The sequence below is a fragment of the Oncorhynchus nerka genome, linkage group LG10, assembly GCF_034236695.1.
Source record: "Oncorhynchus nerka isolate Pitt River linkage group LG10, Oner_Uvic_2.0, whole genome shotgun sequence".
NCBI classification, from domain to species: Eukaryota; Metazoa; Chordata; class Actinopteri; order Salmoniformes; family Salmonidae; genus Oncorhynchus; species Oncorhynchus nerka.
This window is the reverse complement of record NC_088405.1, coordinates 29,151,479-29,179,266: the sequence shown is the minus strand read 5'-3', so window position 1 is coordinate 29,179,266 and position 27,788 is coordinate 29,151,479. Positions and strand designations below refer to the sequence as shown.

The following is a 27,788-nucleotide window of genomic DNA, read 5'->3' as shown; positions in this document are numbered from 1 at the left end:
GATTGGCTGGGGCTGGCTCCCAAGTGGGTGGGCCTATGTCCTCCCAGGCCCACCCATGGCTGCACCCCTGCCCAGCGATGTGAAATCCATAGATTATGGACTCATTTATTTATTTCTATTGACTGATATCCTTCTAGGAAATGTAACTCATGTTGCGTTTATATCTTTTGTCAGTATAGCATGATTGTAGTCATCATTATTAGCAGTTTTTATGATCATTGTTGGAACATTGTAAAATAATGTAACTAGTTTTACTACTACAGCACTACTGCTAATGTACTGCTTCCACTACCACTACCACTGTTTCTACCACTATCACACATGCTGAAGTCAGTTGATGTGTTGTCTCGTAGGGCCGAGGAGGGAAAGGCAGTATCTACGTGTGGGCATCTGGAGACGGCGGTAGCTATGACGACTGTAACTGTGACGGTTACGCCTCCAGCATGTGGACCATCTCCATCAACTCAGCAATCAACGATGGTCGTACGGCTCTGTACGACGAGAGCTGCTCCTCCACCCTCGCATCCACCTTCAGCAATGGGCGCAAGAGGAACCCTGAAGCTGGCGTGGTGAGTGTGTGAGAAAGAGTGTGAATGACAGAGAAAGAGAGAAAAAGAAAAAGAGAGCATGTGTGTGTGGTTGACCAAGTTCATCTCATTGTTATCCTCAGTCTGAGTACACTGAGTGCTCAGATTTGTATGATTTCTATCCCTGAATCCAACCCTACAAAGACAAGGTTGCATAATGATGTGGTCTTTTCAGCCAACTTTCCATTGTTCTGTGTCGTTACGAGACATTAACTATTCACTGAAGACTGAATACCTATCCCTAGTTGTATGCACTCGTTCTCTGTGATTGATTGAAGGATTGTTCTATTCTCTTTCATTTGAACAATCCCCAGAGATGGAAACACGGCACTCAATCTATTCCTTATTTCAATGTATGTCAGCCCATTCAGCAGAAGAAAAGCTCTGGGATGAGACAGGGGAGGTTATAAGCCTGTGGTTTCACTGGGGGTGTGACATATCAGGTGGAGATTGAGGGGGCAGATGTGTGATTAGTTATACATCCCACTTTCTAACACAGTGTAACAAAGAACATCTGGGGTCCTCGAAGTATCAGGCACTGAGATAGACAGCTCACAATCTAGTGGTCCCCGATTTAATGTCTCCTCATGGTCTAGTTTTCATGGATAATGAAAGAAAATAGAAAAGAGGACTGGAAGGAGGGAGATTGTTAAACCCTTTTCATCTCTGCTTACTGTCAAATAGGACATACAAGTATAAAATAGGATTTTACTATAAGGAAGTTGTAGACAAGACACAGTATATTTTACTATTGTTCCCCATTTGTAGATTGTATGTGGTCTGGGATTTGTTCAGGTTATTGCTCATTTTAGAATACATAGAATATATATCGAGAATCAAATCAAATCAAATCAAATGTATTTATATAGCCCTTCGTACATCAGCTGATATCTCAAAGTGCTGTACAGAAACCCAGCCTAAAACCCCAAACAGCAAGCAATGCAGGTGTAAAAGCACGAGAACAAACTCTGTCCCTGAAATGATCTGTTGGTCTAGAAGACAAGCCAGTTGCTCAACAACCCTGTGACTGTTTCATATCTGTCATCAGAGTAGAGGATTGGGACAATGACTTAGCAGAGACACATGGGCTACAACTGTCTGCTTTGTTGTTATTTCAGTATTTATCTGGGGAATTGTGTCACCGGGCAGAGTTATCACAAGACAATGTGTGAATCATCTGTGCCTTAGATAAATGCTCTGAGAGAGAGAGAGAGAGAGAGAGAGAGAGAGAGAGAGAGAGAGAGAGAGAGAGAGAGAGAGAGAGAGAGAGAGAGAGAGAGAGAGAGAGAGAGAGAGAGAGAGAGAGGGAGGGAGGGAGGGAGGGAGAAAAATACCATCCGACCTTGATGGTCATACTACAGTCATTCTGGTCATACTAATCTGTTTCACTCACTCTTTTGAGTTTTCTCCTGCCACTTTGCCCCACGGTAGCTTGTTCTTCCGTTGTTTTGTTGTTCTGTAATTCGTAGGCAACTTTTTAAGAAAGCACTATATAAATACAATTTCATTTGATTGTGTTCAGTCAAGGCTATTCAACCATAGAGAATATTCTGACAAATAAATCCCCCTCTCAGTGTATTGATTTTCAAAAGATGTCTTTCTCCAATATGAGAACTGTATTTGGTATTTTGACTTTCACCAGGAAGCCAATGACGGTTGAGAGAGACAGGAATTCCCTCGTGTGCTTCTCTCTCTCTCTGACTAATTGTATATTATCTCTCATTATCTGTAATTAAATTACACATTATGAATCACATGTTTACTGAATCATTTGCATTTCTGAAGTCTTCTCTTCTCTTCTCCACTTTCCACTCCACTCCTCTCATTGAATGTTGTTATTCCACTGATATGATTACAGTCTTCCATGGTTGTGTTATACCAGGCCACCACGGACCTGTATGGAAACTGCACCCTGCGCCACTCTGGAACATCAGCAGCAGCTCCTGAAGCAGCCGGAGTGTTTGCCTTGGCATTGGAGGCCAAGTATGCACACACACACACACACACACACACACACACACATTACTGGTCAGTGCCTGAAGGTCTTACAATCAGAGGAGAATATGGCTGTTCTAACTCTGTTAACATGGACAAGATGTGTTTCATAACTTCAGCTCCACACTGACTGAAACCTTGGCTGTCTCATTACATACGACCTATTCCCTTCACTGTCTTTCTCTCCCATATTCTCTCTCACTCTCCCCCCTCCGTTTCTATCCTTCTCTCCAGAACACTTCATATCTTCCCTCTTCACAGAATCATTTATTAAACAAAGCTACCATTAGGCCAACAGACTTACCCCATGAATAAAAGGGAAAGTTGTTTGTTGTCTTGCCCAGTTATTTAAGTCTCTGTGTTCGTGCCAGGGATACAAATCATATTTGGCCCGGCGTGTGTTCTTTATACCTCGTTACATGGCTGAAACACAAGGTTTCTATTGTAGATTTGGCCCAAAAGTGCACGTTCATGTTTTATGAATTACCAAATGGCCCATATACATGAACCAGAGCAACTCATCGCTAGCTGGTGATGTAAGATGATGGTGAAGTGTTCTCCCAGCATAGGCAGCCGGGACGCATATGTCACGATGTTGCCCAGTCAACCCTACAAATACCTCAGCCCATTTAGACGATGAGAAAATCCATAATTAATAATGCAACGTTTTGTTTTGGGGTTTTATTATGTTCAACAAAGATTACACTGTGGCAACAGCAACATTTACAAGTCTTTCATTTCATACATCATGATTTCACTGCTGATGTAAAAATCTTAATTTGGTCCTTATGGTCTCGAAAATGTAAAACCTATGCTAATGAAGTCAAATGGCACATTTGATCTGAATAATATAATACATTTGACTTGATAGCATGTAAAGTGAAGTCCTGCCTCAGACCAGAGCTAGGCCAGGCTCCAGCTGCTCCCGGAAGACCAAAAAACTATATAAAAGTAGTATATTCTGAACATTATATCTCACGTACAAGATGCAAGTACAAGGGTTTCTAGACAGGTTTCACCCACTGTCCCCAATCGTTTTCAATCCTTTTAACTCAGACAGCCCTTTTGCCATATTAAGGGCTGGTGTTTTTGTTCTCTATGTCATTAGCCAATGGCACAGACCAGGACTGTGTAAAGAGAAGCTGTTTGCTTAATACACAATAATGATGTTAGTGTCAGGGGCAGCGGATGCTAGCACTGGCTAGAGGTATAAAGCTGGTGTGTGTTAGTGAGTGCCGAGACCCTTTTTACTGGCCAAACACACTTGGACTGTGTAGTGTCAGGATTCAGTGAGTCAGCACAGAATAAAGCTGTTGTTCCACAGTAGAGATAAGCAGTAGAGACGTGCGGCCAGCCGTCTCAAAGCAGACCCTTTAATGTTCACACATCTGAGGCGTTATCATCAAAGTGTATCAAGAGATCAGACCTTCATTCCATTGATCACTTTTATGACAAAATGCACCAGAATCCATTCAGTCTCTTCTATTGGATGTGTCAATCATTTCCCTTACTTTGTGACTTAGAAGGAGATCTAGCACATGATTTGCTGGATTGTATCTTTATTTAACTAGGCAAATCAATTAAGAACAAATTCTTATTTTCAATGACGGCCTAGGAACAGTGGGTTAACTGCCTTGTTAAGGGGCAGAATGACAGATTTTTACCTTGTCAGCTCGGGGATTCGATCTCGCAACCTTTCAGTAACTAGTCCAGCGCGCTAACCACTAGGCTACCTGCCGCTCCACTCCATCTGATACTTTCCTGTGCTGTGCTGTGCTGTGCTGTGCTGTCGATGGGTGGTTTTGATAGCTTGCTTGTCAAGGTGAATAGAATAGATTCATTAACATGTTATCTTCTACTGCCCCTGTCTGTGAAGTACTGTAGTGTTGAACGCGTATATTATAACCATAATCCCTGATCAGACACCTGTGTCCACCTGGTACACACATCTAACTCTCCTCTCCCCTCCTCACCCCACAGCCCCAACCTGACATGGAGGGACATGCAGCACCTGTCTGTGCTGACCTCCAAGAGAAACCAGCTTCATGATGAGGTGCACCAGTGGCGGAGGAACGGCGTGGGCCTGGAGTTCAACCACCTGTTTGGTTACGGTGTGCTGGACGCTGGCGGCATGGTCAAGATGGCCAAGGAGTGGAAGACCGTCCCTGAGCGTTTTCACTGCGTGGCTGGATCATTGCAGGATGTCCAGTAAGTGACTGGGTTCTCTTCAGACTTAGCAAATTACCGACCAGGCTGAAACTAGAATTAGTACTAAGATGTTAGTTTGTTTTGATAGGTTTGTTTGTATTTAGCTAAGTCTGCTCCAGTACCTGACTGTGTGGTTCATCTGCAGTTAGACTCAAATTGTTACCCCTATCTGTCTGTAGAATAGGCCTGTGTGTTACAAAGTGCTTTGATGCTGATTACAGTGGGTTTATCTGGTCTGTGCTGTGGGGTGATAGCCTCAGTGATATGATCCATACCTACCTGTTACAACTGCATGTCTGCCCTTGGTCTCCCCTTACCTCCCTCTCTCACTCCCCCTCACTTTCTCATTCACTGTACCCTCTGCATCAGCCCGTTTCCGGAGCTTTGGACTTATGTCCTCCAGTGTCTCCCTGCGTGAGGCTCACAAGCACCCACACACACACACACACACACACACTATAATTAGACCCCAACACATCGCTTGGCACAGCTTGCCCTAGCAACCCTGTCAATAAGACCGAGTAACAGGCGTGGAGGGACGTCATGACTGTCTGTGGGTGTGAAGGTGGATTCTATGTGTGTGTCTGGGGGCGAGGTCGGTGTGTGTGTGTGTGTGTGTGTGCATACATGTGTGTGCGTGACTGCCCACATCTTCCTATGCTGACCTTTCAATAGATATCACCCCTCTCATTTTCCTTCCTAATCTGTGGTCCACAGTTGGGACGGCCATGGCAACACAGCAGAATGGCAACCAGTGTGTGTGTGTGTGTGTGTCTCAGCGGAGCCCAGTCATGGCAGAGTCAGTCGCTGGTGTGTGTGTGAAGATAAGGTGTGTATCTAAGCTCCTGTAATGACAGCCTTTAAGTCCAGTGTAGAAGAGGCTGCTTTTACACAGCAGGCCTGAAGTAGGACATACCCAAATCTAAATGCCAGTAGCTCAGGACCTGAAGCAAGGATATGCATATTCTTGGTACTATCTGAAAGGAAACACTTAAGTTTGTGGAAATGTGAAATTAATGTAGGAGTATATAGCACATTAGATCTGGTCAACTTTTTTTTGTTTGTTTTTTGCATCTTTGAAATGCAAAAGAAAGGCCATACATTGACCTAGGAATCTACTTTAGATGTTGTCCACAAGAGGGTGGCATTGTGTGTGCAAAGTTTCAGACTGATACATTCAAGAATGACAGCTCTACATAATATTTTGTATCAAGTCTCCCAGGTGTCCCTCATGAGTTTGCCCAAATGTACCCAAGTGGCCGAATTGGTCAACTGATACATTTCCAAGTACATAACTATAGAGAATATACAAAAAATATTATGGTAATAAAACATTTAAGTTTACATGCTCCCAGGAATGTGATACATGATGGATCATTAGCTTCGCTACAAAAAAGGTACTAATACCTCTAGATGGCCGGGTGGGGTGGGTGTGGAGCTAGAGAGAGCAGAGGGGTCAGACTGGAGAAGCCAATTCCTACATTTGAATGAGTGGGGGATGGACATCTTACTCCCTACCACTATTGAACAATTCCGTTAGAACACAAGTTTTCTATTACTTATTTTATTTAACCTTTATGTTTTATTTTAGCAGGGGGTGAGCACTGCATCAATACATCAAATACACAACACATATCTATAAACATATATTATATAGAGTATGGGGAACACAATCACTATATTGGTATATGTGGATCAATAGGCAATAAGATGCATAGACTATACTAATATATTGTATGCCGCAGGTCTATATATTATATAAACATATATAGAAATCAAATACAAATATCTTACATGAATATGAAACCATTTTTAAAAAATGGATTAGCACGAGAAGCAAAAACCTATTTTACTTACCAATATAAAGAAGTAAGGTTACCTTCTCCTTCCAATCTTTCTTGCGCGCAGGACTCCTCATGTCGCTCTCCCGGTCAATTTCTACAATAATCTCATCCAAATGTGTATACTTGAAGTTCGATTCAGGGTTTATACTCTTAGTAGCCATGTTGTACTTTTTAAGTTTTGAGAAAACTTTGTAGAAGCAAGCGAGTGCTGCGCAACGTAAACTGCATTAATTGCATTGCGCGCAGCCATAAGTCAATGGCCGTTACTCCTACAAAGGGACATCACATACCCATGTAAAGCCCAGCTCATTGGCTATCTAGCTAGCTATATTTCAAAATGATAGGTGGTCATTGAACCAAGAGACTGTCAATCAAGTGACCACCGCCTGTCTCATTGGTGCGTAATGATGTCTGTCCTTCGTGAGCTAATAGTGTTGTGTAGCCAATACGTAATGTGGAATGATGAAACAAATTTTGGTTGCCTTCTAGAGTGTCTGAGGATTACACAGAAACCGAACTTGACTGGGTGAAACAAAGTTTAGCCAATTAGATTTCATAGATTGTTTTGTTGCATGTTGAAAGAGTCGGAATTCATAGGAAACGCTCTATACAACATGGATCGTGTTCCGGTATAAAAATTGATTTTATTCAACAAAGCTACGCTACATTGTATCTCTGGGAACCCCAGGATGACAAATCAGAGCAACGTTACTGAATGTACTGTCAGAGGTGAATGTATCAAACCAGTTGCCTTGATAAAAGTGGCTTGTTGTTGTGCACTATCCTCAAACAATTGCATGGTGTTTTTGTTGCTGTAATAGCTACTGTAAATTAGACTCTGCAGTTGAGAGAACACACCACTGACCATTTTACTCTCACTAGCAGAGCTAGTTAGGCAGTTTTTATGTTATCCAGAGCATTGGTGGCTGTAACTGTGCTGCTGGCAACAATTTAATTACGTTTTTTTGCTGACGTTTACCGACACCGGCCATATTCAACGGGTGTTGTGCGCTTGTAAATTCATCAGTTATTCTGCACTCTGGCACACTCAGACAAGAGTGCTCAACACCCCGAGATGGCCAGACTGAATTTACATATGCACCCGTTACTTGCATAGTGGAGTCTTTTGTTAAATAAGCACAGAGAGATGACACAAAGAGAGTCTGCCCTCACACATGTAGACACACACACATGCACGCACGCACACACACACACATACACACATCTCTAGTGAATAGACATGTGGGTGGAATGTGCTCTGTTCATACGTGGGTTGTTTGAGTCGAATACAGTGGCATGGCCATCGTTTGAAATGCAGAGGGTCTTTGATAAGAACGTTATTTTGGGCTGATATGAGGTAGAGGGAAAGGGGGGTACCTAGTCAGTTGTACAACTGAATGCCTTCAACTGAAATGTGTCTTCCGCATTTAACCCAACCCCTCTGAATCAGCACTGCAGCGCAGTACAACCAGGACTCCATCTAGTACCAGTGCTACATCAAAGTGCAGCAGTCCCCATTGTGACAGTGAATGAATTATAATACAGAGCATCAGGACTGGATAGCCCCTATGATAATGGAGAATGTATCACATCACACACACAGATGCACGCACGCACACACACAGACACACACACACCACTACTTAACATCACTGACTGCTGTGTGCGTTTTGGTCCGGCTATCTGGGTCAGAACTTCTGATTATCAGTCCTGCTGTTGTAGTGTCCTCGGCTGGGTTTGGGTTTTACAATCTCGCCTGGTGTCTCATTTCAGATACCTCTTCTCTCCTCTATTCTCCTCTCCTCTGTGTATTTGTATTTATTATGGATCCCCATTAGCTGCTGCCAAAATTAAGGAAGTTATATCATTTTAAAAACATTACAACAAATTTCACAACATATTAAGTGTGTGCCCTCAGGCCCCTACTCTACTACCACATATCTAAAACACAAAATCCATGTGTACGTGTGTGTATAATTCGTAGGTTATAGTGTGTTTGTTTTGCTTCACAGTCCCCGCTGTTCCATAAGGTGTATTTGTATCTGTTTATTTTAATCTAATTTTACTGCTTGCATGTGTTACTTGATGTGGAATAGAGTCCCATGTAGTCATGGATCTATGTAGTTACTGTGCACCTCCAATAGTCTGTTCTGGGGACTTGGGGACTGTGAAGAGACCTCTGGTGGCATGTCTTGTGGGATATGTATGGGTGTCCGAGCTGTATGCCAGTAGTTCAAACAGACAGCTCGGTGTATTCAAGTAGTGATGGATTCTACTTTGAGGCAGGATGATATTGACATAATATTCATGCATATTATTAATGTTAGCTCTCTGTGTACCTCCAAGGGCCAGCCGTGCTGCCCTGTTCTGAGTCCCTCTTTGTGACACCTGTCCACATGACTGAACAGTAGTCCAGGTGCGACAAAACTAGGACCTGTAGGACCTGTCTTGTTTTTTTTATTTGATTTATTTCACCTTTATTTAACCAGGTAGGCTAGTTGAGAACAAGTTCTCATTTGCAACTGCGACCTGGCCAAGATAAAGCATAGCAGTGTGAACAGACAACACAGAGTTACACATGGAGTAAGCAATTAACAAGTCAATAACACAGTAGAAAAAAAATGGGCAGTCTATATACAATGTGTGCAAAAGGCATGAGGAGGTAGGCGAATAATACAATTTTGCAGATTAACACTGGGGTGATAAATGATCAGATGGTCATGTACAGGTAGAGATATTGGTGTGCAAAAGAGCAGAAAAGTAAATAAATAAATAAAATAAAAAAACAGTATAAAAACAGTATGGGGATGAGGTAGGTGAAAATGGGTGGGCTATTTACCAATAGACTATGTACAGCTGCAGCGATCGGTTAGCTGCTCGGATAGCTGATGTTTGAAGTTGGTGAGGGAGATAAAAGTCTCCAACTTCAGCGATTTTTGCAGTTCATTCCAGTCACAGGCAGCAGAGTACTGGAACGAAAGGCGGCCAAATGAGGTGTTGGCTTTAGGGATGATCAGTGAGATACACCTGCTGGAGCGTGTGCTACGGATGGGTGTTGCCATCGTGACCAGTGAACTGAGATAAGGCGGAGCTTTACCTAGCATGGACTTGTAGATGACCTGGAGCCAGTGGGTCTGGCGACGAATATGTAGCGAAGGCCAGCCGACTAGAGCATACAAGTCGCAGTGGTGGGTGGTATAAGGTGCTTTGGTGACAAAACGGATGGCACTATGATAGACTGCATCCAGTTTGCTGAGTAGAGTGTTGGAAGCCATTTTGTAGATGACATCGCCGAAATCGAGGATCGGTAGGATAGTCAGTTTTACTAGGGTAAGCTTGGCGGCGTGAGTGAAGGAGGCTTTGTTGCGGAATAGAAAGCCGACTCTTGATTTGATTTTCGATTGGAGATGTTTGATGTGAGTCTGGAAGGAGAGTTTGCAGTCTAGCCAGACACCTAGGTACTTATAGATGTCCACATATTCAAGGTCGGAACCATCCAGGGTGGTGATGCTAGTCGGGCATGCGGGTGCAGGCAGCGATCGGTTGAAAAGCATGCATTTGGTTTTACTCGCGTTTAAGAGCAGTTGGAGGCCACGGAAGGAGTGCTGTATGGCATTGAAGCTCGTTTGGAGGTTAGATAGCACAGTGTCCAATGACGGGCCGAAAGTATATAGAATGGTGTCGTCTGCGTAGAGGTGGATCAGGGAATCGCCCGCAGCAAGAGCAACATCATTGATATATACAGAGAAAAGAGTCGGCCCGAGAATTGAACCCTGTGGCACCCCCATAGAGACTGCCAGAGGACCGGACAGCATGCCCTCCGATTTGACACACTGAACTCTGTCTGCAAAGTAATTGGTGAACCAGGCAAGGCAGTCATCCGAGAAACCGAGGCTATTGAGTCTGCCGATAAGAAATGGTGATTGACAGAGTCGAAAGCCTTGGCGAGGTCGATGAAGACGGCTGCACAGTACTGTCTTTTATCGATAGCGGTTATGATATCGTTTAGTACCTTGAGCGTGGCTGAGTTGATAGTGCTGTTAAGAATGCAGAGCAGCGCTTTATTATAGACATGACTCCTCCCCATCCTAGCTACTGTTGTATCAATATGTTTTGACCATGACAGTTTATAATCCAGGGTTACTCCAAGCAGTTTATTATTCTCAACTTGCTTAATTTCCACATTATTCATTACAATATTTAGTTGAAGTTTAGAGTTTAGCGAATGATACAGTGCTTTTAGTTTTAGAAATATTTAACAATTTGATGCGTACAATTACGTATTTGTGATCGTTGTTGAGTGGTCCCTGCAGCGTACGATCTCAAATATGTGATTGGAACAGTAGCAACAGAACGTATGACGTCTGAACACCGTTGTTGTCTGAACAGCATCTGAAATTCTTTTGTACTGATGGAAAATAAAGGTCTTAAACTTTATTCCTCATTTTGACCTTTTATTGTAAAAGATAAATGCGAACTTCATTATCCAAGCATCACACAGAACACATCCACAGCCAACCTCATTCAATAAACCAGTCCAAATAACAGGCGGCGCTGACAAAAAAACTAAACATAAGTTAGCGACCTAACAGCTAGACTTGTTTACAATGTACCACATCTCTGGTAAGCACAAGATACTAATATAATGTTGTTTAGAAAATAAAAATGTGTCAGCTAAGCTAACAGCAGCTAAATTCTTTATGATGGCAGCCATGTTTGTTTACATTTGACAAGCGAAAACTCCCTAATCCCAGAATGCCATTCACTATAAAACGTAAATATACAAAGTCAAAGATGGCTGTGCTCATTGTCTGAAAAATATGAAATTAGTTTAGCCACTTTCAGCATATTACAAATCGTCAATGTACTTGTTATAAAATCACAAAGCAAATAAAAGGTTTTCACCTCACAGATCATCACATCAAATACAAGTTGTCTAGCCTAAGCAATGCGCGAAACAAAACAGGGATGAAACCATTTTAGGGCGGTTTGTGGTGGGGGTTAATTTAATTTGGTGGGGGTTTCAAGTCCTTGGGGGGTAGAAATGGGGGAAGATATCGTGGGGGGATATGATGCAGGAAATATTACTATGATTGGGGATTTATCAATAAACGGGGGGGCAAACACTATAAGTTTATACCCTGAGGTACCAAAGTTACAACTGGGAACTCTGGAAAAAACGAGCTCCGACTGGGAAAGATCGTTTTGAATGGTCATCCAACTTGGAATTCAAACTGGGGAGCTCGGGCCTCTTTCTAAAGCTCCGAATTTTCGACCTGAAGATCATTGACGTCATGATTTTACCTAGTATTTTTCCCATTTCACAGTTGTCTTGAAAGCACCATAAGTCAGTCAAGTGAACTATCCCTTGTTATAACATCTTTGGTCTGACGGACACTTATATGACAAAGAGAATGCATTGTATGATGTCAAGAAACATGGCACCATAAATAGCCGGCAAATAGCTTAGCATTAGCTCATCATAATCAGTACAGCATTCAAGTATTTTACACACATCATATGTGTCCATTACAATCTATTCAAGAATCGGAATGGATGATTTGTCACCAGTACTTGAAAATGTTAATAAAACAGTAAATAAATTATGATCCATACATACGTACGGTGTGCTACAGCAGAAATGACAACACGCTATACTGAAAATAAGCCACTTACTTTGATAGGAACGCACACATGTCCAAAGACCAATTTGTAAGACAAACAACCATGAAGGCAATGCGGGCTCCAGTCAGAAAATGTGCTGGGGGAAAATGTTTTTGCAAGGCCTGTTCTGACTAGAGATCTGCAATTTCTTCAGACTTGATCTGGGGAAACACTAGGGAAGTGCTTGGGCTCTCGTTGAAGAGAGAAGTTTGTCTGCTCAGTAGTGCCTCAAACATAAATTGTCCGCAAGAGTGAAATGGGTTACGTCTTATGCGAATTAACGAGGAGGCGAAACACACCTCAATTCAAACTGTTGTTCTAAAATAAAACTGGTTAGAAAATTATTTTAAATTGACTAATTGAAACATAGCCTATTGATAATTAGCAGTCAGCGTGCCTTGGTTTGAGGGTAGCACGGGTAACTGTTCTATTGCGTAACGATCACATTTTGGAACAGAGAGAGCATTCTAACATCATGCGCATGAAAAAACTCAAGCAGGAGCTACGGTTAGAGATATTTCGAACCCACACTGAAAGGTTAAGACTAACTCATTCCTTGCCTTTTTTCACTTCTTCCACACTTACTTTTAAAATTACAATGCTTGTCTTTCATAATTTGGTCACATATACTTGGATATGTAGTGTCAGTGTTTTTTGCTGGCATGCCATGCCTAAATGTGCTAATCTTGCTAATGAAAAAATCATGAAAGTATATTTTGAAATTTTATTTATCTGTTATTTTACCAGGTAAGTTGACTGAGAACACGTTCTCATTTGCAGCAACGACCTTGGAAATAGTTACAGGGGAGAGGAGGGGGATGAATGAGCCATTTGTAAACTGGGGATTATTAGGTGACCGTGATGGTTTGAGGGCCAGATTGGAAATTTAGCCAGGACACCGGGGTTAATATCCCAACTCTTACGATCTTTAATGACCTCAGAGAGTCAGGACACCCGTTTAAAGTCCCATCCGAAAGACGGCACCCTACACAGGGCAGTGTCCTGGGGCATTGGGATATTTTTTTAGACCAGAGGAAAGAGTACCTCCTACTGACCCTCCAACACCAAAGTAGTTGTCAATATCTGTGGGTTTTGTGATGAATGAGCCATATGATTAAATTAATGGTAGCGCAGAGATGGACTTTTTGCCCAAAATGTAATTTAAGGTGCTCCAAAGCTTTTTACTATCATTCTTTGTCATTTAGCTTTCTTTTGTCATTTATCTTTCATAGTTTAGTTTCTTCTTCTTTTTATTCAGTTTACTCACATGATTTCTCAATTTGCAGTACGTTTGCCAATCGTTTGTACATCCAGACATGGGTGCATGCTTATTAGTAACTGGGATAAGCAATTTCATAAATGTTTCAAGTGCAGCATCTGGTTACTCCTCATTACACACTACGGACCAACAAATATTATTTATATCAACAACATAGGAATCACTACAAAACCTATTGTATGACCTCTTATACACTATATCAGGTGCAGCCTTGTGATCAATACATGTTGATGATTTCATTCCTGTGCTGTTTGCAGCTACCCTGGTAGGTTGATTGATAACCTGAAACAGGTTGCAGGCACTAGTTACAGTTTGAAATTTCTCTTGAGGGGACAGCCTGATGAAAGCCAGTCAATATTTAAATCACTCAGAAAATATCACATACATTATCAATCATTTCACAAATGTTATCCAGATACTGACTGTCAGCACTTGGTGGTATATAGTAGCTTCGCATCAGAATGGGCTTTAGGTGAGGCAGATGAACATGTAGCCATATTACTTAAACAGTATTTAACATGATATCCTCTCTAAGCTTTACAGGAATGTGGTTCTGAATATAAACAGTCACACCTCCACCTTTGGCATTTCTATACTTCCTGTAGATCTTATAAACATGTATTGCTACCACTGTATCAGCAAAGGTATTATCTAAGTGAGTTTGAGATTGTCAGAATATGAATGTCATCTGTTTCTAGCAAATTATTAATTTCACGAACCTTGTTTTCTTAAGCTACATATGTTAACGTGTGCTAACTGTAACACTTTTCTGGGATTATTGAATGTTTTTCTTGCTTTAATGGGAAGCTTAGCAGAGGTAGACATGCTCAGGTTATTTATGTTAGTGCAGGGTGAGCTGCACACAGTGGACTTCCTGCTAGCCCACACCACCTCAGTGCTAACAGTATAACTCTGGTTCATAGGCACGTGATTACTGCATACAATAGCTGTAGGATCAGCAGAGGCATTCAGGGCAGTTAGAGGGGCATAAATTAGGTTACTTACATTGTGTCTTCCAACGTCCCTAGGATAATGTACATTTGCTGAAGCATTATGATAACTCAGCGACACAATGGTAGGGATTCAATTATCTGGACTTGGGTCATTGATAAGTCATTGTCTCAACGCAGCCTTATAATGCTGTGAAAAGATCCAGGACCCCAAATGATCTGGGTAGATCCCATCCTCCTTATAATACAAGCTTTGTTTCCAGAAGGTATCAAAATGTTCATTAAATGTTACAGCCACAGAGCTGCAATTGTCTCGTAGCCAGTTATGGAGGGCTAAAACAATTTTGAACCATTCATTGACACGATTTAGAGAGGGCAGAGGGACAGATATTATGGTGCGTTTGTCAAATCTAATCCAATTTTATTGGCCACATACACATGATTAGCAGATGTTATTGCGAGTGTAGTGAAATACTTCTACTGTAGATCCGGCAGTGCAGCAGTACCTAACAGGTAATATCTAACAAATTCCACAACAAAACCTAATATACACAATCTAGTAAAGGAATGGGATGAGAATATATAAGCATTAAATATATGGATGAGCAGTGACAGAGCGGCTAAGATGCAATAGATAGTAAAGAATAGATAATGAAGGATACAGTATGCAGTATATACATATGAGATGAGTAATGCGAGATATGTATTTATTTATTAAAGTGGCCGATGATATCAAGTCTGTAGGTAGGCAGACACCTCTCTGTGCTAGTGGTGGCTGTTTAACAATCTGATGGCCTTGAGATAGAAGCTGATGCGCCTTCTACACCACACTGTCTGTGTGCGTGGACCATTTCAGTTTGCCAATATGTACTCCGAGGAACTTAAAACTCTCCACCTTCTCCACTGCTGTCCCGTCGATGTGGATAGGGGGGTGCTCCCTTTGCTGTTTCCTGAAGTCCACGATTATCTCTTTTGTTTTGCTGACATTGAGTGAGAGGTTATTTTCCTGTTACCACACTCCGAGTGCCCTCACCTCCTCCCTGTTGGCGGTCTCGTTATTGTTGGTAATCAAGCCTACCACTGTAGTGTCATCTGCAAACTTGATGATTGAGTTGGAGGCGTAAATGGCCATGCAGTCGTGGGTGAACCGGGAGTACAGGAGAGGGCACCCTTGTGGGGCCCCAGTGTTGAGGATCAGCGGAGTGAAGATGTTGTTTCCTACCTTCACCACCTGGGGGCGGCCCGTCCGGAAGTCCAGGACCCTGTTGCACAGGGCGGGGTCGAGACCCAGGGTCTCAAGCTTAATGATACGTTTGGAGGGTACTATGGTGTTGAATGCTGAGCTGTAGTCTATGAACAGCATTCTTACATGGGTATTCCTCTTGTCCAGATGGGATAGGGCAGTGTGCAGTGTGATGGCGATTTCGTCATCTGTGGACCTATTAGGGTGGTAAGCAAATTGGAGTGGGTCTAGGGTGTTAGGTACGGTGGAGGTGATCTGATCCTTGGCTAGTCTCTCAAAGCACTTCATGCCAGAAGTGAGTTCTACGGGACAATAGTCATTTTGTTCAGCTACCTTTGCTTTCTTGGGAACAGGAACAATGGTGACCATCTTGAAGCATGTGGGGACAGCAGACTGGGATAGGAATTGATTGAATATGTCCATACACACACCAGCCAGCTGGTCTGCGCATGCTCTGAGGACGCGGCTAGGGATGAAGTCTGAGCCGACAGCCTTGCGGGGTTAACACGTTTAACCTCTTTCAGCTAAGGGCACTATTTTTAAGTTTGGAAAAAGAATGTTCCTAAAGTAAACGGCCTATTTCTCAGGCCCATAAACTAGAATATGCATATAATCGACGGATTAGGATAGAAACCCTCTAAAGTTTCCAAAACTGTCAAAATATTGTCTGTGAGTATAACAGAACTGATATTGCCGGCAAAAACCTGAGGAAAATCAAACCAGGAAGTGCCTTCTATTTTGAAAGCTCCATGTTCCATAGCCTGCCTTCGCTCCATTTAAAGGGATATCAACCAGATTTCTTTTCCTATCACTTCCTCAAGGTGTCAACAGTCTTTAGACATAGTTTCAGGCTTTTATTTGGAAAAATGAGCGAGAAAGATAACATTGCGTAGTGTATAGCTGGGTGTTCGTATGAGTTTTGCTTGCGCAACACAGTGGGGCAGGCATTGACTCTCCCTCTCTTACTGAAAAAGAGACAGTGCCGGTTGATATACACTGCTCAAAAAAATAAAGGGAACACTAAAATAACACATCCTAGATCTGAATGAATGAAATATTCTTATTACGTACTTTTTTTCTTTACATAGTTGAATGTGCTGACAACAAAATCACACAAAAATGATCAATGGAAATCAAATGTATCAACCCATGGAGGTCTGGATTTGGAGTCACACTCAAAATTAAAGTGGAAAACCACACTACAGGCTGATCCAACTTTTATGTAATGTCCTTAAAACATTTTGTGACTAGGGGGCAGTATTTTCATTTTTGAAAAAAAACGTTCCCGTAGTAAACGGGATATATTTTCAGGACTAGAATATGCATATAATTGACAGTTTAGGATAGAAAACACTCTAAAGTTTCCCAAACTGTAAAAATATTGTCCGTGAGTATAACAGAACTGATATTGCAGGCGAAAGCCTGAGAAAAACACAATCCGGAAGTGCCTCATGTTTTTAAAGTGCTGAGATGACAGGGTGATTAACAAAAGGCTAAGCTGTGTCTCAATATATTTCACTTGTGATTTTCATGAATAGGAATATTTTCTAGGAATATTTATGTCCGTTGCGTTATGCTAATTAGTGTCAGTCGATGATTACGCTCCCTCATGCGGGATGGGGAGTCATTAGAGGTTAAAACAAGTCAAAATGAGGTTCAGTAGTGTGTGTGGCCTCCACGTGCCTGTGTGACCTCCCTACAACGTCTGGGCATGCTCCTGATGAGGTGGCGGATGGTCTCCTGAGGGATCTCCTCCCAGACCTGGACTAAAGCATCCGCCAACTCCTGGACAGTCTGTGGTGCAACGTGGCGTTGGTGCATGGAGCGAGACATGATGTCCCAGATGTGCTCAATTGGATTCAGGTCTGGGGAACGGGCGGGCCAGTCCATAGCATCAATGCCTTCCTCTTGCAGGAACTGCTGACACACTCCAGCCACATGAAGTCTAGCATTGTCTTGCATTAGGAGGAACCCAGGGCCAACTGCACCAGCATATGGTCTCACAAGGGGTCTGAGGATCTCATCTCGGTACCCAATGGCAGTCAGGCTACCTCTGGCGAGCACATGGAGGGCTGTGCGGCCCCCCAAAGAAATGCCACCCCACACCATGACAGACCCACCGCCAAAACGGTCATGCTGGAGGATGTTGCAGGCAGCAGAACGTTCTCCATGGCGTCTCCAGACTCTGTCAAGTCTGTCACGTGCTCAGTGTGAACCTGCTTTCATCTGTGAAGAGCACAGGGCGCCAGTGGCGAATTTCCCAATCTTGGTGTTCTCTGGCAAATGCCAAACGTCCTGCACGGTGTTGGGCTGTAAGCACAACCCCCACCTGTGGACGTCGGGCCCTCATACCACCCTCATGGAGTCTGTTTCTGACCGTTTGAGCAGACACATGCACATTTGTGGCCTGCTGGAGGTCATTTTGCAGGGCTCTGGCAGTGCTCCTCCTGGTCCTCCTTGCACAAAGGCGGAGGTAGCGGTCCTGCTGCTGGGTTGTTTCCCTCCTACGGCCTCCTCCACATCTCCTGATGTACTGGCCTGTCTCCTGGTAGTGCCTCCATGCTCTGGACACTACGCTGACAGACACAGCAAACCTTCTTGCCACAGCTCGCATTGATGTGCCATCCTGGATGAGCTGCACTACCTGAGCCACTTGTGAGGGTTGTAGACTCCGTCACATGCTACCACTAGAGTGAAAGCACCGCCAGCATTCAAAAGTGACCAAAACATCAGCCAGGAAGCATAGGAACTGAGAAGTGGTCTGTGGTCACCACCTGCAGAACCACTCCTTTATTGGGGGTGTCTTGCTAATTGCCTATAATTTCCACCTGTTGTCTATTCCATTTGCACAACAGCATGTGACATTTATTGTCAATCAGTGTTGCTTCCTAAGTGGACAGTTTGATTTCACAGAAGTGTGATTGACTTGGAGTTACATTGCGTGGTTTAAGTGTTCCCTTTATTTTTTTGAGCAGTGTTTTATCAATTACATATTTTAAAAACAACCTGAGGGTTGATTATGAATTTTCGTCTGCGTTGTCGTGACCGCGGATTTCTGAACACAACGCGTCAAAAAAAAACAGAGTTATTTTGGATATAAAAATTATCTTTATGGAACAAAATGAACATTTATTGTGTAACTGGGAGTCTCGTGAGTGAAAACATCCGAAGATCATCAAAGGTAAGCGATTCATATTATTGCTTTTCTGATTTTCGTGACCAAGCTACTTTGATGCTAGGTGTTCATAATGTTTTGTCTAGTGATCGATAAACTTACACAAACGCTTGGATTACTTTCGCTGTAAAGCATATTTTCAAAATCCGACACGACAGGTGGATTAACAAAAAGCTAAGCTGTGTTTTGCTATATTGCACTTGTGATTTCATGAATCTAAAATATTTTTAGTAATATTATTTGAATGTGGCGCTCTGCAATTCAGTGGTTGTTGACAATTATCCCGCTAACGGGATGGGTTACGTCAAGAAGTTAAGTATTTTACTCATGTCGGCCACAGAGGAGAGCCCACAGCCTTTGGTAGCGGGCCGTGTCGGTGGAACTGTATTGTTCTCAAAATGCGCAATGATGTTGTTTAATTTGTCTGGGAGAAAGACGTCGATGTCCGCAACCGGGCTGATTTTCTTTTTGTAATCCGTGATTGTCTGTAGACTCTGCCACATACGTCTCATGTTTGAGCCGTTGATTTGCAACTCCACTTTGTCTCTATACTGACGCTTTCCTTGCTTGATTGCCTTCTGGAGGGAATAACTACAATGTTTGTATTCGTTCATGTTTCCAGTCGCCTTGACATGATTAAATGCAGTGGTAAGTGCTTTCAGTTTTGCGCAAATGCTGCCATCAATCCACATTTTCTGGTTAGGGAAGGTTTTAATAGTCACAGTGGGTACAACACCTCCTATACACTTCCTTATAAACTCGCTCACAGAGTCAGCGTATATGTCAATGTTATTGTCTGAGGCTACCTGGAACATATCCCAGTCCACGTGATCAAACCAATCTTGAAGGGTGGAATCCGAATGGTCAGACCAGCATTGGATATACCTAAGTACGGGCACTTCCTGTTTTAGTTTCTGCCTATAGGAGGGGAGCAACAAGAAGGAGTCATGGTCAGATTTGCCAAAAGGAGGGCAGGGAAGGGCCTTCTATGCATCGCGGAATTTGGAGTAGCAGTGGTCGAGTGTGTTACTCGCTCATGTACTGCAATCAATATGCTGATAGAATTTAGGTAGCCTTGTTCTCATATTAGTTTTGTTAATAAAATCCCCAGCTACAATAAATGCAGCCTTAGGATATATGGTTTCCAGTTTGCATAAAGTCCAGTGAAGTTACTTGATGGCCGTCTTGGCATCCGCCTGATGGGGGATATACACGGCTGTGACGATAACCGAGGAGAGTTCTCTTGGGAGATAATACTGTCAGCAATTGATTGTGAGGAATTCTAGGTCAGGTGAACAAAGGACTTGAGTTCTTGTATGTTGCTACAATTACACCATGAGTCATTAATCTTGAAACATACACCCCCGCCCTTCTTCTTACCAGAGAGATGTTTGTTCCTGTTGGCGCGATGCACTGAAAATCCCGTTGGCTGAACGGACTCTGACAGCATGTTCCCAGCTAGCCATGTCTCCGTGAATCCGAGTATGTTACAATCTCGGATATGTCTTTGGAAAGCAACTCTTGCCCTAATTTTGTTGACTTTGTTAACTAGGGACTGGACATTAGCGTGTAATATACTCGGAAGCTGTGGGTGTTGTACGCTCATCCGAAGCCTCACTAGAGGACCGTTCTGCACCCTCTCCTCCTTCGACGGCATTGTTTTGGGTCGGCCTCTGGAATAAGTTCAAATGCCCTGGGAGGTGCAGGCAAAGGATCCGCTTTGGGAAAGTCGTATTCATGGTTGTAGTACTGGTTGTTCTGGCAAAGTTGACATCTCTCTGATATCCAATAATTATTCCGGGCTGTATGTAATAACACTTAAGTTTTTATGGGCTAACAATGTAAGAAATAATACATACAAAAAACAAAATGCTGCACAGTTTCCTAAGGACTTGAAGCAAAGCTACCATCTCTATCGGCGTCATCTTGTTGGTGTCAAGGAGTAGCCCAATCAGTTATTTTAAATCCATCTTCAGCTGTTCTGAGCTGCCCTTCATAATGTCATTCAACCCCACATGAACCATGACAGTATCAGTCCCGGGTGACTGACGCACAGTCTCGGGAAGCAACCTGGTGATATCCTGAACTTTTCACCCAGGAAAACACCAAGTATTTGCCCCAGGTACAGATATATGCCTCACAATTAAACTCCTTTCACAATCGCCAGAATGATCCGGCCTCTACCGTGTCTCGAAGCAGATTGCGAGGCCACAGAACTCCCCTGAGAAGAGAGCTGCTGAGACGCCAGCTGCGTGCAGGCCACAACAGCCAAAGGCATCAAGAGAGCACAACCTAGCGGAGGGGGGCCAAGGTGGACCAGGCTGTGCCCAGACAATTGATTGACTAGGACAGGGAGAGGTTGCTGGAGGGGCATCCACAGCCATGGAGCATCTAAGTCCACGGCAGAAGACAGCTGGTACAGGGGCTCTAAGCGATTTGAAAGTCTTAAGTCCGGATGCTGGGTAAGAAGGCAGGCACACCGAGAATGATTATTCTACTTCTTTCTGGTTTCGACACGCATCCATTTACACTCACCTGGAGTCGAACAATGAGCAGTCGTTTTCTGGTTCAAGTTAGTAGAGGGGTGCAGTGTGGGAAATTGATCATAGTCTAGGATGGTCCCATTATGATCCTCTTGGATGTTTTGATTGGAAGCATTTAAAGATGCCGATAGACTCATAGAATCCTTATTCAGTTCAAGGTGCTTGTTTAACCTCTTGCCTCTACTTGGGACGCTTGCGTCCCAACTAGAGCTCTGGAAATGCAAATGCGCTACGCTAAATGCTAATAGTATTAGTTAAAACTCAAAAGTTCATTAAAATACACATGCAGGGTATCAAATTAAAGCTACACTCGTTGTGAATCCAGGCAACAAGTCAGATTTTTAAAATGCTTTTCGGCGACAGCATGAGAAGCTATTATCTGATAGCATGCACCAATACACTACAACACAAAAGCACAGCAGGGGACGTAAACAAAATAATTAGCATTTCGGCGTTACACAAACCGCACAATAAAATAGAAAACAGTCATTACCTTTCACCATCTTCTTTGTTGGCACTCCTAGATGTCCCATAAACACTATTGGGTCTTTATTTCGATTAAATCGGGCCATATAAAGCCAAGATATCGTTATATGTAGACTGTGTGATAAACTAAAAAAACAGCGATTTCACAACGTAACGTCATTTTTTAAAATTCAAAAAGTAGACGATAAACTTTCACAAAACACTTCGAAATACGTTTGTAATGCTACTTTAGGTATTAGTAAACGTTAATAAGCGATAAAAATCATCCATAGGCGATGTCAAAATCATTAGCTGTCGTCTTGGAAAAAATTTCACGAGAGAGCTCTTCCGGAATGATCTGGGCGGAGACCGGAGGTAAGTGGTGCCCCTGTTTCGGTTCAACCAAGAATCAAAGAGGATTCAATTCACAAGACTCTAGACAACATGGGGATGCTGTGGGAGTTGAATGCTCGGTCTTATCTAATTCGGCTCACTGTCAACAATTGCTGGAAGTGGCGCAAGGATATTTATTTCCATTTTCTGTGATCAGGTTTTCCTGCGCTTTCCGATGTAACGCACGTTATGTAATAGCCACAGTCGTGATTTAACCAGTTTTAAAAACGTCCGAGGGTTTCCTATCCACACATTCTAACCATATGAACGTACTATATTCCTGGCATGAGTAGCAGGGCGCTGAAATGTTGCGCGATTTTTAACAAAATGTTCAAAAAAGTAGAGGGTAGGAGCAACTAGTTAAATGTTTTATTTTTTCATGAAGAGTAATAATCCTTTCTTTAGCTGCATCAAGTTCAATACATTTTACCCGTGACAACTACGAACATGTCGCAGATTATACACTTAATAGCACGTGAGTCCCCAGCAGATTCAAAGGAGTTTTCACTGCTGAACGGCAACAATCAAACGGGAACAAACATTTCCCGGCTTCGCTATAATACCTGTCTCGTACCAACGCTTCATTGTGCCTCGCACAACTATGTTGTTGTGTCGGTTGTCAGTGGCAGGACGCCGGCTGTTCCTTGCTACGCACCGGTCCGGCTGCGTGGTAGCGTTTGGTGTAGCCTCTCACAGCCGTGTTGGGCGTGTCCCCAGTGTCTATAGTCGTGGGGAACACAAAACATACAATTACAGCATGTCCTGGCCAACAACTGTAGTCACATTCACATGCTGGAAATAGTTCTATAGAGAGCGTTATATGATTGGAGCTCTTGGTTGCCTGGTTTGATTGTTGGTATCCAGGTACTAAAATGTTCGGGTGAAAAAGTTTAATGAAAAAAGTGAAGCGAGGAAAAAACTAAAAGTTGGCAAATGTGTTAAATGTAGAGTTTGGATTAAACGTTTAAAAAAAATGTAAAAAACTAAAGGTTTGCAGGTAACCAAGACGCATCAAACAGCACAGCAGCATGGAGACAACGAGGAAGTGAGGAAGTGTGACGTTGCTGTGATGAGGTGTGGGAAGCACTAGTGGTGGGGTTTATGACCATAGGGAGTCATTATTCTCATACATTATCTGATGAGATTGCTGCACCTGCTGTTCAGGAAAATCATTTTGGCGACAAATTGATTTCTGCACACATTCATGAGCCCAGACACACACAGAGCAACACATATTATGTACTCGTGCACAAACATGCACAGACAGACGCACACACATACACACATTCTGCTTTTCAATGATAGATAATGTCATATCAGTGCAGAATGCAATATCCCTCCTGTCTCAGGATGTGATGTGATCCGGTGACATTTTGGTGGCGGACCGAGGCCACCAATGAGGTTCACAGTTCGACTCATTAACTTCCCAGCTGGGCCACCTGGCTGAAATGTATTCTGGGTTATGGATCTACAGGATACAGTTACATCAAAGCATCTACATATTACATAGTGGCCTTAAACATGAACTTTCAATTCATTTGTATTTCTATTGTAAAGGTATATTGGAATACAAAACATGTATGAATCTACACATATAATGTATTTATTATTATCCATGATAACATCTATGAAAAACAGTTTTGAAGGTATTGTTGATAATCAATCATATGAATTATCAGAAAACAAGAAAAGCTCTCAACTAATTCACTGTTAAAACTCATTAACTTCTCTGGGATATGTGGGACGGTAGCATCCCACCTCACCAACAGCCAGTGGAATTGCAGGGTGACAAATTCAAAACATAATTAAAATTGCTCAAACATACAAGTATTTTACACCATTTTAAAGATAAACTTCTTGTAAATCCAGCCACAGTGTCTGATTTCAAACAGGCTTTACAGCAAAAGTACACCAAATGATTATGTTAGGTCAGCACCTAGTTACAGAAAACCATACAGCCATTTTCCAGCCAAGGAGAGGGCTCACAAAAATCAGAAATAGAGATTAAATTTTTATTTATTTATTTATTTCACCTTTATTTAACCAGGTAAGCAAGTTGAGAACAAGTTCTCATTTACAATTGCGACCTGGCCAAGATAAAGCAAAGCAGTTCGACACATACAACGACACAGAGTTACACATGGAGTAAAACAAACATACAGTCAATAATACAGTAAAAAAAAACAAGTCTATATACAATGTGAGCGAATTAGGTGAGAAGGGAGGTAAAGGCAAAAAAGGCCATGGTGGCAAAGTAAATACAATATAGCAAGTAAAACACTGGAATGGTAGTATTGCAATGGAAGAATGTGCAAAGTAGAAATAAAAATAATGGGGTGCAAAGGAGCAAAATAAATAAATAAATTAAATACAGTTAGGAAAGAGGTAGTTGTTTGGGCTAAATTATAGGTGGGCTATGTACAGGTGCAGTAATCTGTAAGATGCTCTGACAGTTGGTGTTTAAAGCTAGTGAGGGAGATAAGTGTTTCCAATTTAAGAGATTTTTGTAGTTCGTTCCAGTCATTGGCAGCAGAGAACTGGAAGGAGAGGCGGCCAAAGAAAGAATTGGTTTTGGGGGTGACTAGAGAGATATACCTGCTGGAGCGTGTGCTACAGGTGGGAGATGCTATGGTGACCAGCGAGCTGAGATAAGGGGGGACTTTACCTAGCAGGGTCTTGTAGATGACATGGAGCCAGTGGGTTTGGCGACGAGTATGAAGCGAGGGCCAGCCAACGAGAGCGTACAGGTCGCAATGGTGGGTAGTATATGGGGCTTTGGTGACAAAACGGATAGCACTGTGATAGACTGCATCCAATTTGTTGAGTAGGGTATTGGAGGCTATTTTGTAAATGACATCGCCAAAGTCGAGGATTGGTAGGATGGTCAATTTTACAAGGGTATGTTTGGCAGCAAATTAAGCACTAACCTTTGATGATCTTCATCAGATGGCACTCACAGGACTTCATGTTACACAATAAATGTGTGTTTTGTTCTATAAAGTTAATCTTTATGTCCAAAAACCTCATTTGAATTTGGTGTGTTATGATCAGAAATGCATTGTCTCAAACAAACATCCGGTGAAAGTGCAGAGTGCCATATCAAATTACAGAAATACTCATAATAAACATTGATAAAAGATACAAGTGTTATGCATGGAAATATAGACAAACTTCTCCTTAATACAACCGCTGTGTCAGATTTCAAAATGGCTTTACGTCGAAATCACACCTTGCGATATGTTAGGTCAGCGCTAGTCACAGAAAAACATCCAGCCATTTTCCAAAGGAGAGGTGTCAGAAAAGTCAGAAATAGCGTTGTAAATATTCACTTACCTTTGATGATCTTGATCGGAATGCACTCCCAGGAATCCCAGTTCCACAATAACTTTTTGTTTTGTTCGATAAAGTCCATAATTTATGTCCAAATACCTCCTTTTTGTTCGCGCGTGTAGCGCAGTAATCCAAATGCATAATGCGTGATCACTTGTTCAGACGAAATGTCAAAAAAGTTATATTACAGTTCATAGAAACATGTCAAACGATGTATAGAATCAATCTTTAGGATGTTTTTAACATAAATCTTCAATAATGTTCCAACCGGAGAATTCCTTTGTCTTTAGAAATGCAATGGAACACAGCTACCTCTCACGGGCACGCGCGTGATCAGCTCATGGCCTTCTGCCAGACACCTGGTTGAAACAGCACTCATTCTCTCCTCCTTCATAGTAGAAGCCTCAAACAAGGTTCTAAAGACTGTTGACATCTAGTGGAAGCATTAGGAAGTGCAATATGACCCCATAGACACTGTATATTCAATAGGCAATGACTTGAAAAATTACAAACCTCAGATTTCCCACTTCCGGGTTGGATTTTTCTCAGGTTTTTGCCTGCCATATGAGTTCTGTTATACTCACAGACATCATTCAAACAGGTTTAGAAACTTCAGAGTGTTTTCTATCCAAATCCTAATTATATGCATATTCTAGCTTTTGGGCCTGAGTAGCAGGCAGTTTACTCTGGGCACCTTTTTATCCAAGCTACTCAATACTGCCCCCCAGTCCCAAAGAAGTTAACTGTAGGTCAGAGCCGTAACAGACTACATCTGGTTTTCAATGAAATCACATGACAGTGTATTGTACTGAATCCCATTGTCCCATTAAATTACCACTAATTTAACACCCTCACCGCCTCACCACAAAGCAAGGAGTCAGCAGGGTTCCTGTGTGTGCCTCTGAACCAGAGAATAGCAACAGAACATCCCTGATCCTAAGGCTTTGGCTTGGGACCCTCAATCTGGACAAGGCAATCTCCCTGCACCAGCTCTCTGCCATGAGTTGAATAGGAAGGAAGATAATATAATTCTTAGGTGGTCCAATATGACTTTGGGTTGCTATAGTGGTTCCTCCTTTAAAAGTTGCGTCATACTGCGGCAGAACTTGCGTGCTGCCGCAGCATTCTTGTGGCACGTCATTTGATTTTCAGCCATTTTTTCTGTTACTGTTAGTTTGACCACCAGAGGGCATCTTTGAGAAGCATTTGATAGTATTCCGTATTGGCATTACCAGTGAATTTAAAACCATTTGTTGTACTAACATAGTACATGGGATTGATTTTAAGAAATTTGGCTTAATTCATTTGATTAATATTATGGTGTTTCTATTCAGAGAAAAACAGAAAATGAAACCCTCAGGGTTTCCGTTAGAATGGAAAATATGGCGCTGTACAATGTGAAGGTCGGGAGTAGGCTACAGGATTGGAGAATTCTAAATTGTTTTCCTTCATTAGACAGCTTTGTTCCAATATTTCTGCAATTCAGTGATATTTATTCCCATAGTAATTTGTTATGGATCCATAACTAAATCAACATTTGTATTTTGAAAGAGTATTTGTTTATCATTACTTATTAACAAAATGTGCTTATTTGTTTATTAGGCTACTGTGCAGTCTACAATACATACTGTGGTAAACATGGGAAAGTGCCTAATTCCTTACATAAGGGAGAGCAGGCCATGTCTGTACTACAGAATGCGGGGCACGCGGGAGACCGGTGTTATTTCATAGTTGCGATGTCTTCACTATTATTCTACAATGTAGAAAATAGTAAAAATATAGACAAATCCTGGAATGAGTAGGTGTGTCCAAACGTTTGACTGGTACTTACTTAATTTGATTAATATTATGGTGTTTCTATTCCATGAAAAATGAAAAACCCTCTGGGTTTCCTTTAGGATGGAATAGAAATATGGCGCACTCATAAATTCAGTGTTGTCAGATGTTCCGTTTGTAAATTCAGACCGTTTCGCTCTCGGGGCGCACACTGGACGTTCGGCCGAGGAGTAGGGTTGATTTGAGCGTTCTGGCCTTACAACGGCAGTCAAGCACCCAAGCTAATGTTGGCTAGTTTGCTAGCTACTGTAGGCCCTTGCAATCCTGGAGTCAACA

General features: G+C 42.3%; 1 protein-coding gene across 1 annotated transcript in view; it reads left to right on the top strand.

Moving 5' to 3' along the window:
- The window catches only part of pcsk2 (proprotein convertase subtilisin/kexin type 2), an 88,031-nt gene that overhangs the window by 58,053 nt on the left and 2,190 nt on the right, over positions 1–27,788 (top strand). The window contains exons 9-11 of the mRNA XM_029669396.2: positions 354–569; positions 2,470–2,570; positions 4,563–4,790. Coding sequence (XP_029525256.1) covers positions 354–569; positions 2,470–2,570; positions 4,563–4,790 — 545 coding nt within the window. The remainder of the gene's footprint in view (positions 1–353; positions 570–2,469; positions 2,571–4,562; positions 4,791–27,788) is intronic.